At 41.4% G+C, this 13751-nt stretch overlaps 1 protein-coding gene and 1 long non-coding RNA gene across 3 annotated transcripts; one reads left to right on the forward strand and one right to left on the reverse strand.

Moving 5' to 3' along the window:
- The first annotated feature begins 1423 nt into the window (after positions 1–1423).
- On the forward strand, positions 1424–2035 carry LOC135491607 (uncharacterized). The gene has a single exon (XM_064777579.1). It carries the CDS (start codon positions 1424–1426, stop codon positions 2033–2035), a length of 612 nt encoding a protein of 203 aa, XP_064633649.1.
- Positions 2036–6148: 4113 nt separating this feature from the next.
- On the reverse strand, positions 6149–12768 carry LOC135490694 (uncharacterized). 2 transcript variants are annotated; one of them, XR_010447759.1, is made up of 4 exons: positions 12698–12768; positions 8991–9073; positions 7742–7793; positions 6149–6232 (listed from the first exon to the last, which is right to left on the reverse strand). It is a non-coding gene; the product is annotated as an uncharacterized LOC135490694 (long non-coding RNA). The 2 variants fall into 2 exon arrangements; XR_010447760.1 differs by having other exon boundaries at positions 6207–6235.
- Between the last annotated feature and the right edge of the window lie 983 nt (positions 12769–13751).

A 13751-nucleotide genomic window follows, 5' to 3' on the forward strand; every position in this document is an offset into this window, starting at 1 on the left:
CTGAGGACAACCTTGCTACTATTTGTTAACTTGGTGAATGACAATTAGATGATTAACTGCACTTCTGTCGATATAATATTCACATCTTTATCAACCGCAAGAAGGTCCACAGAACCTCCAAATCTGCATTTTGATGAAAATAGTCGATTTCGATATGACGACTTGTAGAAAAACATATTTCTAGCGAACTATATCCAGGATGTATTTGAAGTACCACGCAGGGGGGTAAGCAGGTAAACATCATTGCATGAGGAGTAATGGCAGCCAATGCGCCTCGATCAAGTCCGTCCTATATTAGTCACTTGATGAACGAGCTAGGACATAATATGATATAGAACCCGACCGTTTCATGAATGCGTGCCTGCGATTTGAAGTACGAACACGCAAATTAACAACAAACGATTGGCGTAATACAGACTTGTACATGTATAACCGAATGAACCGACGTGTATTTCGTGGATATGATATTTCTTGCACGTTGATGTCCTAAAAATGGGCAGACTATAAAGGACTGGCAAACAACAATGAGAATATAGTTAATTTGATAATGATTGATAGCGTGAAATCAATACTGATCAATGTGAACATTTGGTTAAGTTGATGCCTGTATAGAATACATAAATTTATTAACAAATTTTGCATAAATTTTGCCACTCTGACAATTTTCTCGTTTTTCCATTTTCGCATTAGTTTATAAAGCATACCACTAGAGTGAAAACATTTTTTGGAATATAACATCCTGAGATTCAGGTTTTTGTTCTGCTACCTTGTATGCAAAACCCTGATAAAAAGCAATACAATGCACTGGGAAGGGTGGCTGTTCCGATTACTTCAAATACCACGTATATAGTTTATATGGGTGTTGTGTTAGCCAGAGCTAGCCCTTGATTATGAAGAGATTTTCAAATGGAGGTTAACATGGTCTGTCTATGTGCTCTCCCCGGCCGACAGGCACAGCTTTCAATACTTGATGTTTCTAAAAAGGCACTCTTGGCATGGCCTATCAAGGAGCTGCTCACGGTGCTCAACCTCTAGCTTGCCTGTCGACTAAGTGCCTTGCCCGAGACCTTGCTAGGAGGAGCAAGCATTTTAAGATTATAGTAGTGATATTCCTTGAAAATATACATCTGATTGTGAGTGAATATAAATCAGAATGTTAATTTTTACACAATCAATGGAAAGAGTCTTTACCTTGACAGTTTCGAGAAGTGACACTTCTCTTCCTCAGAAAGTTAGTTAGTTCTGAGTTTGACCGCTAGATGTAGCCTTAAACCACAAACTGTCTGTTATCAGAACATTGTTCGACCGGAGAAATAACATCGTTTCCGAAGAGAGTGATAAAATTAGTGAAGAGAAACACATACGCACATCACTGGGCAGATGTGGTTACCCTAATTGGTCATTCAATCGTGTTACAGCTCAAATGGCTAAACACAAGGTAAATAAGAACAATCCTAAGAAAAAGAACACTCAGAATCCTGACAGCAGGCCAAAGGCCCTGGCTGTCCTCCCTTATGTAAAAGGAGTCACCGAGACTATAGAACGGTATATGAGGAAAGCGGGGGTGGCTACAGCATGTAGACCACACACCACCATTAGACAATTGTTGGTTCATCCTAAGGACAAAAGGGATATGCTTGATATTACGGACTGTATTTATCAAATCCCTTGTGCAAATTGTGACAATGCATATATCGGTGAGACAGGCAGAAAGTTCTCGGTCAGACTGAAAGAACATCAGAAAGACGTAGGGACTGTAAAGGATCGTAAATACACTCGTGCGAACAGACTGTCGTCTCAAAGTGAGTTCAACAAATCCGCAATCACTGACCACGTTGCCCAAGTCAACCATAACATCGATTGGGACAATAGTAAAGTGTTGGAGAAGGAATCGACAAGATTCACCAGATGGGTCAAGGAGGCAATCTGGATACGCAAGACCACCAACATGAACAGAGACGAGGGGGGATACAAACTGAGTCACGTGTGGGACGCCAGTTTGGCCGCTACATCTAGCGGTCAAACTCAGGACTAACTAACTTTCTGAGGAAGAGAAGTGTCACTTCTCGAAACTGTCAAGGTAAAGACTCTTTCCATTGATTGTGTAAAAAATAACATTCTGATTTAGTAGTGATATTGTAATTGGTACGAGCCATTGGGCAGCCGACATGACGTGTGAAGGCCTATCTGAGTTCTCCTACTTCTTCTCCGTATAAAAAGGGGCCTATTGCTGACTAAGATCTCTATCCGGCCAATTGATATAATGTCATATACACGCAAAAGAACAGGGCCCGATCCTGTGGATAATTGGTTGGTTTAATTGTGTCTTCGAAATGGCCCCTTTGATATTGCATTAGATTTTCATTGCAATTCAATCTTTCGGCCCATGCAAGATCACGGGTCCGACATGCTCAAAAAAGCAAACATTGATTCATAGTTACGTTAATACCAAGAAAAGACAATGATGATAATGTTGATAATTGTCGCAACCTCTCTACCTGTCCTTCTTTTTCCTTTAAGCAGGGTGTACATTGGCAACATTTCTCCAACATTTTTACAACATTTTTACAACATTTTTACAACATGCCCTGTGTACACTATTTTAAGAGTGTTGGAAATTTGTTGGAATATGTTGGAAGTTTGTTGTAAAAACAGAGCGGGAAAAATTTTTTGGTGGGAAAATCATGGATGAATTCAAGGAGAGCACATGTGTTTTGGCTGCTTCTGCCACAGTTTTGGCAATTGTCTTGTCAAGACGGCAAAGGCGGAGAAAAAGGAAGTCAAGAGACAGTGGACCAGGCCGTGGATCCAAATGAGGCAGCAGCATGGAGCATACCATTGCCTGCTGAGGGAGTTGAGGATGAGTGATAAGCCCTCCTATAAGAACTTCCTGAGAATGGATGAGGGGGCATTTGAGGAACTCCTTGCTAAGGTTTCACCCCTTATTGCAAAGCAAGACGCCCAATTAAGGGAATCTATACCTGCTCCATTTTGTCCATCTAGGGCTGGTCACATGACTTCAGGTAGATCACATGATCAATTAGATGTTGTAAGAATGTTGGAAAACTGGTTTTGCTCTGTGCACACTTAGCAACATTTTTACAACACGACCAAAAACTTGCGACAACAAATTGACCAGACAATTCTTTTTGCAACAAATTTCCAACAATTCTCCAACATTTTTACAACATTATTTTCTCTGTACACACTTGGCAACATTTTTCCAACACGGCGTTGCAACAAGGAATGTTGGAGAAATGTTGTAAAAATGTTACTCGTGTACACAGGCCTTTACGCTAGACTTCGTCATGTGGGAATGCTGCATTGATGACGTCATAACCTTAGGCGCAAGGGCGCTTTCGTATGATATAGAGTTTGTGGTGTGTATGTGCAACAACGCAACACACTTCTTTCTGTATTTGGCAAGTATATGTAATTCATAATTCAAGTCTGGCCTTCGTTTACTCTTACTAGCATAATACCCGTGGCGCGGGTTGTTTTAGGGTGTTGGCTGACTGTAGGGTCGGGGCAATTTGGGTAAAATGAAATTATATGTCTGGGGGTTGGATGTTGTCTTGATTTTGATATGCGTAAAATAGGTCGATGTGTGATGTGGAGCACTCCGCGCCGACCCAAGTGTTTACAAATCGAACATGATGATTTGGAGGATGATTTTCCTCCAAATTACTTACACTATACGCGCTTTGGCCAAAACGACCGGAAAAATAAAACTCCACCACTCTTCAAAGTGGTCTCGACTTATTTTGACGACATATTTCGCGAATGGTGAAGAGTTGGCGTGTTACGAACTTAGTACAACAAATGCCGCGAGCATAGTGGGTGGCAGCACCAGACGGAGGAAGTAGTTCGCCTAGGGTTTTTTCGACACCCTCCGCACGGACTCCACTCGTTCCGGAACACTCACTTACTTGTTAATCTGCAGTGGTTAGCCTGTTTTTATTGCAGTAAAGAAATGTTAATTGGGATTTTATATTATATTTTATATTTGCCCCGGGTATTCATATACGGAGCTATGCGCTACTTTGCGCCCAGTGCTTGGGTCGGCAGTTTCGTTATTATGTGACGTGTATCACGTGATGAATTCCCATACGGTACTTAGAAATATTAAGAGCGATTAACAACGTAAGGTGAAAGAGTACGACCAAAATAAAGGGGGAAACTTGCGGAAATGGATGAATGCTTTAAACATATAGTGGCCCCAATACTTTCCCGGCTTATTTTTGTATAATCACACACTTTTGATTTAATAGATGGCCCCATATGCAAATCAGACCTGCTGAAAAGGCCCCTCATGCTAATGAGTATGCCCATATATAGAAAGAACAAAAAATGCTATTTCTCCGAGATCGCTGCAAAGTTTACCCATTTAACCAGGCGAGGACCATCTTCATATTAACCACGACTTTCAGGAAAAGTTTCGAGGTCATCCGATCTGAACTGACGGAGGAGATGTGTGACAAACTATTTCAGCTCTACGTCCATTATAGTAGTGATGCAGACAGCTTAAATATGACCTCGGCAGCAGTGGGCACCTAGGCCTACTTCGTTCGACGCCTTGAAATCGTATTTTAGAATCATGCACATGTACCAATTTTCATCGATGATTAACGTTTACAACGGTAATTCCGATAACTACCAAAGCTGGCGCAGTCATTCATTAAATCTATAGCGTGTCCCTTATAGATTATCTCACAATTAATGGAACCCATACCGAGCTCAATAAATTGCCTTTAGTCTTCTGACAAAGCCCGCTCGCACCATGGCCTAAATCCCCATTGTACTACAGTCGTATCAAAGGGACATCAGGGCAATCTTGATAGCTTCGACCCCCACGAAACAGTTCGGATAGGAGTCGATAGGCCTGAATTGGCAAGGACAACGTGTATTGGACTAAATTGCCTACTACACTACATGCCAGTATACGCTACATTAGCTACATCTTGATGGTCTAGCTACGAGCTACTTCCCAGTGATATTCTGTCTCTGTCCACTGAACCTAGGCGATCCCTGAGGTCACATAACATAGCTTTTCTGCACTTTACAATGTATTATCTGGAGTCGTACGGTGGCAGGGCCCAGGGGCTTTGATGTTGACCGTCAACCAGAGTTAGTTTGAAGAAATGTCGTCGATGATTTCACGAGGTGACCAATGAACAAAGTTTTCATTTTGAGAAAACTCCACTCAAAGATTCCGTATAGTTTAAATGACTCTGTGCATTTATACATATGAGTATGATGGCACGAAATGCATGTAAAGAGTTATAGAATTGATAGGGCTTTGAATGTCACCATGTTAATTGGTGTGTAAGTAAATAGGGCTACTCAGATGGCGCTGTTCTCTCAATTTTAGAAAAATTGTAGACTGGTCACTTTGTGAAATCATCGACGAAGTATAGAAGAATAAGACAAAGTTGATAAAGTTATCCCGGAATATATTCATGTTAAAAAACAACTTCACATCCAGACCTTCTTCCTCGCTTACTGTCAACAGAGAGTTTGAGACTGAATCGCTCTCATCTAGAATGATGAAGGGAGTTATAGTCTCGATATAGGGGTGGATAAAAAATCATGATATTCCCAAAGGTGTGACAGGGGCATTCAAGTCGCATCGGGTGTTCAGCGACAAATTCGTCGTGTGCGCAGGGCTTCTCTGATTAAATCCTCGTCGAAGATAGAACAAACCCAAAAGTTGTGCAAAGTCGGAGTTAGGTCGCAGCTTTCTACCAGCCCGGTCCCTGATGGCGAACCATTTGGACATAAAAGTATAAATGCTGGTAGAATTTGATTCTCTTTCTTTTCCTCTCCTGGCGTGGTCTCAAGATGTCATGCTCAGCTTTGGTGTTGCGTAACGTTTTGCAGGTCAATGCGACATCCTGAGTATCAGGACTGTTCACTCGGAACTTTCAAATTGTGGAATGGAAGGTGTGCGAGGGGAGGAGCATATGCAACGAGAGCCTTTCAATAAGACTCTGATACAACTGACTTCGGTATGTGAGGATGCGGTATAGCGAAGGATGAATGATCGTGAAAAAGCTAGTAATGTTTTATAATTTTATTTCCATTGTATTGGTGTTTCAGATCTGAATGAATACGTCCGAGACAAAATCAACGGTCTTCGCACTGTGGTCTCCAATACCTTGGGCTGACAGGAACTACCTTGCATATCAACGGTGAGCAGCACGGACACAGGCTATGCCGAATTGGGGAGCATCTGCTGAAAAACAAACAAAACGTTATAATTATCACCACTGATCCGAGTGCCCGAAGCTATTCATAATTTGACATTATCGCCGCTGCTGTATTGGTAAATTGGCCTAAATGTCACAACTGAGCCAAATGTTTAAAAGAACTTCATGAATATGTATATTTTTCGTTGAATCTTTCACACTTCCGGCTCTAAGCTGTCTATATTTTCCAACGGGCTACAATGACCTCGTCATTACTCTACTGTTATAACGAGACTTGGCGTTTTAACACTGTGTACAAGCGTACCGGGGCTATACACCCAATGAAAAGCGCTCATTGAATACTCTTTCTCATGCAGGGTATTTCCGAGGCAATACCACTTGGTTACGTTTTCATATTGGCTGTACGGCGGCAGGCATCAAAATGTGCACGATTCCCCTAAATGACAAATGGTGTGGACTGTTCTTCCTGTATCTCTATCGCCGGAACTATATCACCAGCAAAGAAACGACACTAGGCCCACCTTAATGGTAAATATTCATGACCCTAGCAAAAGCCTATTTATAGAACAAGGCCTGTCAGTCATACCTAGTGAAATAGCAGAAGTCGATGTCTAGGCCGAGGCTGGTCAGTGCCGTCTTACGTCTTATTTCATGCATCAAACAACCATAAATAAATAAGCAGGTCCTAATTGTAAGTCATGGTGAATATTAATTGACGGGATCTGGGGTGGAATTATCTGGTGTTAGGTCCGGAGATAGGGTATACAGGTAGGTCCAGAAAACGCACCAGATACTTCCACTACCAGGGCCGAGTTGTTCAAAACAATGTTAGCTTTAACGGAGTCGTTAAGTCTTAACGTGAAAATGTTAATGGGTTTAACTGAAAGAGATAACCTTCTTGAGGATACTTAACGTAACCGTTAGGGATAACGTGACATTTGCACTTTTGAACAACCGGGCCCTGGGGGTTAAAACCATTGATGTCAGTGGATGGGGAATCTTTCGAGGTGAGAAATGATACCAAGATCGACCGATTTGGTTCAGTAGTTTTTCTTTTAGATCCTATTTTGTGAAGCACAGACAGGCTTCATTCGCTCATAGGAAAAATCGAACTGTGTCGGTAAATTCAACTTTTAATAGTAAATAGGTGGATTAAATGCCAGGTAATATATTGACATGAGATAATGTCAACAAGGTTCCTAGTGACAATTTGCAACCGAGTAAAGGTCGTGTTAGCATTGCCAGGCCTCAGCACACCACCGAGATGTTTGTAACCTACAACAGAAGCGTTCTGTTTTCTTACATTGCACCTGACCAAGGGACTCCAACCTTGCGTCACAAAAACGCCTGTAAAACAAAAACTGCTGAACAGAATCATTCGATCTTGGCATCAATCTTTTTCTAAAAAGATTATCTAGCCACTGGTTTTAATAGTTTTAACCCCCTGCTAGTGGAAGTTGAAGTATCCGGTTGCGTTTTTTTCTCGACCACCCTGTACAGCCGGGTATGGCCACTGTTTTATCAAGTCCTACCGTTTCTCCCTGTCTGCTTCAGCATCCACAACTGCTTCACCCTGGCCCAGATCTAAAATATGAGATAAAACATTGTTCATGACCCAGTAGGTATCCTTTCGTTCCAGGCTCTAGGAAGGCGGGGGCAAAATGACAGGTCATAAACACATTTTTGGTGATAATTTAGAGTAATCTGCCCCCCCCCCCCCCCATGTGATCGGACAATAAAACAGGGTATTTTATGCATTCTGCGCAGGATTTGAATTTTAAGGATAAATGAATTTTTATTTGGTACATTTTATGTCTATGTTAGTAGATTTGCACTGCTTCATTATATGGCGAGTGAGCAAAATTCTAATTTCATTCAAGATGTCTAATTTCATTCAGAGAAATGTCCATGAAAACGCATGTTAACAATGTATGCCGTGCGGCAAATTTCCATTTCTATCGTATAAGCAATATAAGATCTTTGCTCAGTAAATCAGCAGCAACAAGTGCAGTGCGGACCTTAGTTGTCTCGCGGTTGGACTACGCAAATAGTCTGCTATATAACATCTCTGAGGCCAATGTGCGTAAGCTTTAACTGGTTCAAAACTCGGCAGCTCGTCTCGTCACTAGGGTGTCCAGAGGGGATCATATCACTCCGGTTCTGTGCGCACTCCACTGGCTTCCTTTGAAAGCAAGGCTCGAGTACAAGGTTAATCTAATGGTCTACAAATGTCTACATGATTACGCACCAAAATATCTCGCAGACTGCTTAGAAGTTTACAAACCCTCACGCTCCCTGCGGTCAAGTACAATGGGTCTGTGTAAGGAAGTCCGCACAAACCGGGTGATAGGCTCCTCTGCATTTGCAGTGGCGGGACCAAAGCTATGGAATGAGCTTCCAAATAGTGTTCGTGGCCAGAGTACCCTGGGTCGTTTTAAACTGCACTAAAAACTCATATTTTTAAGAAATTCTTTTGAATCCTTTGCACGTTTTCATTAGTAATGACTTTTATTCTATCATGTATTAATGTTATGTTTTATTATAAATTGTAAAGCGCTTAGAAATTTTAACAACGTTAAGCGCTATAAAAATGTTTTTTAATAATAAAAATAATAAGATAGCGTTCTAGTTTTGCCAAACGACGATATTGAATTTCATATTTTGTACGTATTGATTAAGAAATTGGCAATTTTCAAATTTTAACGAGTGCATTGGCCTTAACTAAGGCGACTATTCCACTTCCATCAATAAACACTGGTCCTCGTTGAAAAATAGACTCACCAGCCAGTGCAAGGCCCAACACGAGCAGCCCAACAAGAAACACACAGGACGTCTTCATTTCAGTGAACTTAGATCCGCTAACTCTAAAAGGAAGGTGCCATCAGAAATAAAACAAAATGAGACACAGTTTATTAAATATTTGTGAAGGAATCGAGATATATCATGGGTTACAGGCCGCTAGTACGAAGATCCGCTTGTCCTAAGACCCGCTAGTCCGAAAGCCCGCAAATTTGGAAAAAAGGCCCGCCAGTCCGAAAATGAAAAAAAAAACAATCGGAAAACGTGTAACCCTCAATGTTAGGGATTATATTACGCTAAGCCAGCTTTCCTACCACAGAATAATCATCAGAGTCACCAGAAAATATCATATTTCTTTCAAATAACGGTGTATTTTTCCATTTTGCATTATTTGGTATTTTTCCTGATTTAGACTAGGGGGCAATCGGACTACAGTGCGATCTTCTTCAAAATGAATTTTGTAGTGTAATTTTCGAACTAACGAGTCTCGGAATAGCGGACCTTTCGGAATATATAGACGTATGCGCCGTCAGTGTCGGGTAATAAAGGGCGTTTCAAGCAGAACTGACCATGAATGTTGTCTAATAGTGTAGAGTTCAAGTTGTCACTGTTCACTTTTCACTTGTCCCATGTTAACTGACTTAGGCTTGATAACACGATGTGAGGGTGAACTGGGACGCTGATGATAAGCTCTAGTTGACCTGGACTCGTTATTTCACAAAAACTGGGACAAAAAACATGGCTGACTGAACACCTGACAACCTAAAAACTTGACCACTCCCAAACACCTACCTCTAGGGGTAGGTGTTACACCTGTACATTTCTCCAATGTATTTGCCTTGTTTCTTCAGGTGGGCCAGGGTAGGTGTAACACTAGTGTCAGAAAAGTGTAACACTTTCCCAACACCAGTTTTGAAATCTTGGGGATTCCCTCCTAAAACACCGGTGTTACACCGGTGTAGCCCAACACCGAGCAGGGTGGTCAAGTGTTGGTGTAGTGATGGTGTTATCTTGGTGACGGTGTTACACCAACACTTTACACTTTTTCAATCCCAAGACTTGACCTGACCCATTGTGAGTAGTACGTCGCCCGCTCTTTGGAAATGACTTGTTCGTTCTTCGATCATGTCACACATGAAAAGTGGACAGCGACACGTTACATGTGAAAACATGAACTCTATCAAATCGCGGCCTAAGAGGAAAACACTGACAAATGAAGATGGTTATCATAAAGAAAGACGTATAATATTATCAGTGCAGTGCCCTAGTAAGCGCGCAGCGCCTTTAGGTTGGGGGGAAACCCCCCAAACCCCCTGGTTGGGACCCTGCTTTAGTTCCTTCCGCCAATTTTTTGTTGTGATAGACAGTTTTCTCCGTGTATCGCATTAGCAGTAACTCAACACCATCGTCATAATAGCCGGCAAAGAAATGGAAAATGTCCCCCTCCCCCCCCCGAAAGGTGTCCAGACTATCGTAGTCTGGGACTCTGGCAGATTCTAATGTAAAGTGCAAGCTCTATTGAACTCGCGCAACTGTCGCCATGGAGAGCCCAAACCCCCCCTACCCCCGTCCTTCTGACATGTTTTAGCTAGTGCATTGGGGGAAGGCCCCTCAACCCCCCTATTGGCCTCTCAATAAGTCCTTCTGAGCTGCTTACCCCGGGGTGCTTGAGTGGAACCTCCAAACCTTCATGATGGTGCAGGCCTTTGACACGTTTAACCCAGAGCGAGGAAGAGGTACTCCTTCGATGGTACCCTCACTGCAACCCTCAACCATCATTACCCTTCCTTTTCACTGGCATGATATTGGCAAGACTACCAAGAGGTCGTACTGGTGGCTTCTTTGAGACAATTGCTTGTGGTCGTATCTGGGCAACCAATTCAAGGGGTCAGGGATCTAGGGATCAGGTTTTTCCCCCACCAGCATATTGCCGAATGCATAAAAAATTGGTTGGAAAGGGTTTTTGTTGGCCAGGAGACTTGAAGACACTTGACTATTGAGGAACACCAGACTGATGAACAAAGAACCTGAGGAACATAGAACCCTCTTCATACCTGGGAGCATAAAAAGCCTGCTAGCGAATATTGATTATTCTTTAGAAAAAAACGGAAGATCTGCAAAACCAATGGTACCCCATAAAAACATACATTCCTCCTTGAGGTGTCTTCGGATCCCACCACGGCCCGTGTGGAATTCGTTCAAAAGGTTTATTGAAATCTCAAAATAAACTTTTTTTCTCGAAACGCCTGCCCGTCTTTTGCTTCATTATTTCGGGATTATATCCATTTTAAGCATCTTTTGGATATTATCACTAAAGTATCAAAAATCAAAACACATGTGTCGGGGGGGTAAACCCCCAGAAATTGAAGTTTGATTAAAAAACAGTGAGAATAATCGTGTGGTTCTCTCTCGGAGCTCAGAATAGTCGAGTTGCTATTTTCGCGCGTTTATCTCTTCTGGCGGCCATTTTAAGTCAAATTTAAGCCATTTGAAACGAATCCATGGACTTGAGAAACATTGTTTACATTGGATGACGTCGTATGCACGTTAACCATAGTAGCGCTTCGCAGAAAAGCCTTCGGCGTTTCTGCTGCGCGCTTACTAAAGCAACTTTTGCAAAAACTGACAAGCCGATGACACTACAGACTTTACTTTTACATTGTAGGCCAGGCAATAGAATACGAGTGTCTGTACAGTCTTTAAAAGTTAAAAGACGCCAAATACACAAGAATATCACCCAAACCACAATGGCTACACATTTCATGTATATATAAATATGTTGGTCATAGAACAATGTCTTTTCATAAAAATGTTTGAAAAGAGGAAATGGAAAACAAATCATATATTCGTAAATGAAATTTTTCTAATTTTTGGAAATCATCCGATTTCAAAATTTCTTGCAGCATCGCAATCCCAAAATTTAAAAAATATTAAAATTTTTCTTCAGTTTGTTGTATTTTCTTTCTAAATTTCCCCACCTCATCAGTTTTAGACTGATAAACCATACTATTGACAAGGTCCTCTTTGGTCTTGGACTATAAAAAGGGCTGTTGACTTATTTATAGTAGGCTTCAGCATCATAAACTGAATAAATTGACCAATTGAATATATCATACTGGCGCCTTTTCTGAATTCCAACGTATTAAGCTGGTGTCCAAACAGACAATGATAATAAAGGACAGGTAAGAGAAAGGTGACACCACAGAAATGAATTAGTGTTTGAGAACTTATTATTCTTCGAGGTGCATGCCAATTGATTTATGAAGGCCTAAATCTACATTGAATGGAGGTCATTAATTAGGAGAGGGGCCATTTAAGAAGTAATTTATGGGCTTAGGAATTCAGAGATATTCAGACAAAAAAATTTACCGAAAAAGCCATGGAAACTGGCTTACATTGTGTATTTGAGATATATTGGGATAAGTTGCTAAATAAATATCAAATAATATGAATCAGCAGAAGACATTTGGTGATTCAATAAAGGAAAAAAATCATCTTCAAATTTTATATTTTACCCTTGTTCCTTGCTTCTAAAACTTATCCAAATAGCATTGTTCTATGACCAACATATATATCGATAACTGGTAAAAACATGCAACGCGGAGCCCTTGTGATTTGGGAGATATTCTTGTATATTGGTGTATTTTTACTTTTTTAAACAAGACTATACATGTATAACAGAAACTCACCTGATAAAGACTTGACTAGACACTCAATTGACTTCAAAAACCGATATGGAGCTTGCGGGCAATAAACCGAGCATTTTATACGATTCTATTAATTATTGGCTTTAATGAGATTTCAATTTTATATTGGCTTTTAATCAGAATTATTCATGAACTTTGGAAGTGCCTCCAGGTGCAAATCAGCATATACTGTAGTTTCATGAAAATAACACCACTTCATTAACAGCCGGTGTCGCCGCCCCTGACTCATAGGGTGGCGAACAGAGCTGTTGAGAAGGCCGATCATTGGCTGGGATTCCAGAGTGGGTTGTCCAGGCCTCATATCCAATAATACTTCAGATTCGAGTCCAATCCTTATTGTTTGGGTTGTTGAAACCGATTCGTAGGTCTCCCATGAATGGGATAATGGGATCGGGCCTTCGGCCATTGTACTGAGTGTCCCAGAACATTTTCAACTAATCGTCATTGGTAGTGTAAAGGGTGTCCTAGTGCTAATGGCTGATAGTGTACAGGGTGTCCATGAAAAAAGTTCAACTGACATATTGGCTTCTACTGGTTTTAGGGACTGACCTGCCCTTTCAAAGTGAGGCGCTGCTCAGGGAGGTAATGGAGCATGTCTTCGGGTCTTATCATCCCTTACCAGCTTCGGGCTTTCAAAGATACTTTGCAGTGCGAAATTGGTAAGAATGAGAAGTTGTCCGTCACATATCTGGAGACAAAACCGAACATTTCTCTGAATGTACAGTCTTGTCCGAAGTGATCAGTGAAGGAATAAAAAAGAGACCATGCATATCCCGATTCAATTTTTTTTCAAAGCTAAAGATACACATTATTAGATTGTCCAGCTTTCAGAATCGTACCCACAATTATTCACAACACCCACAGTCAATTCAAGTCCATCACAATGTCCTCCTCGACTACATTCACGAACTCTGGTCCATCCACGGCAGTCTCCTCTTCTTCCTCCAAGATAGCATGTGGTCCAGCTTCGATTGGCCTTGGTCGAAACGATGCTTCAAATCAGTTGACGATAACGTCCTCATCAACACCATCCCAG

Source organism: Lineus longissimus, chromosome 7 (genome assembly GCF_910592395.1).
Source record: "Lineus longissimus chromosome 7, tnLinLong1.2, whole genome shotgun sequence".
NCBI classification, from domain to species: Eukaryota; Metazoa; Nemertea; class Pilidiophora; order Heteronemertea; family Lineidae; genus Lineus; species Lineus longissimus.

Excerpts from the sequence above, each read along its gene's own strand:
- LOC135491607 (XM_064777579.1), top strand. The coding sequence starts at position 1,424 with ATGGCTAAACACAAGGTAAATAAGAACAATCCTAAGAAAAAGAACACT.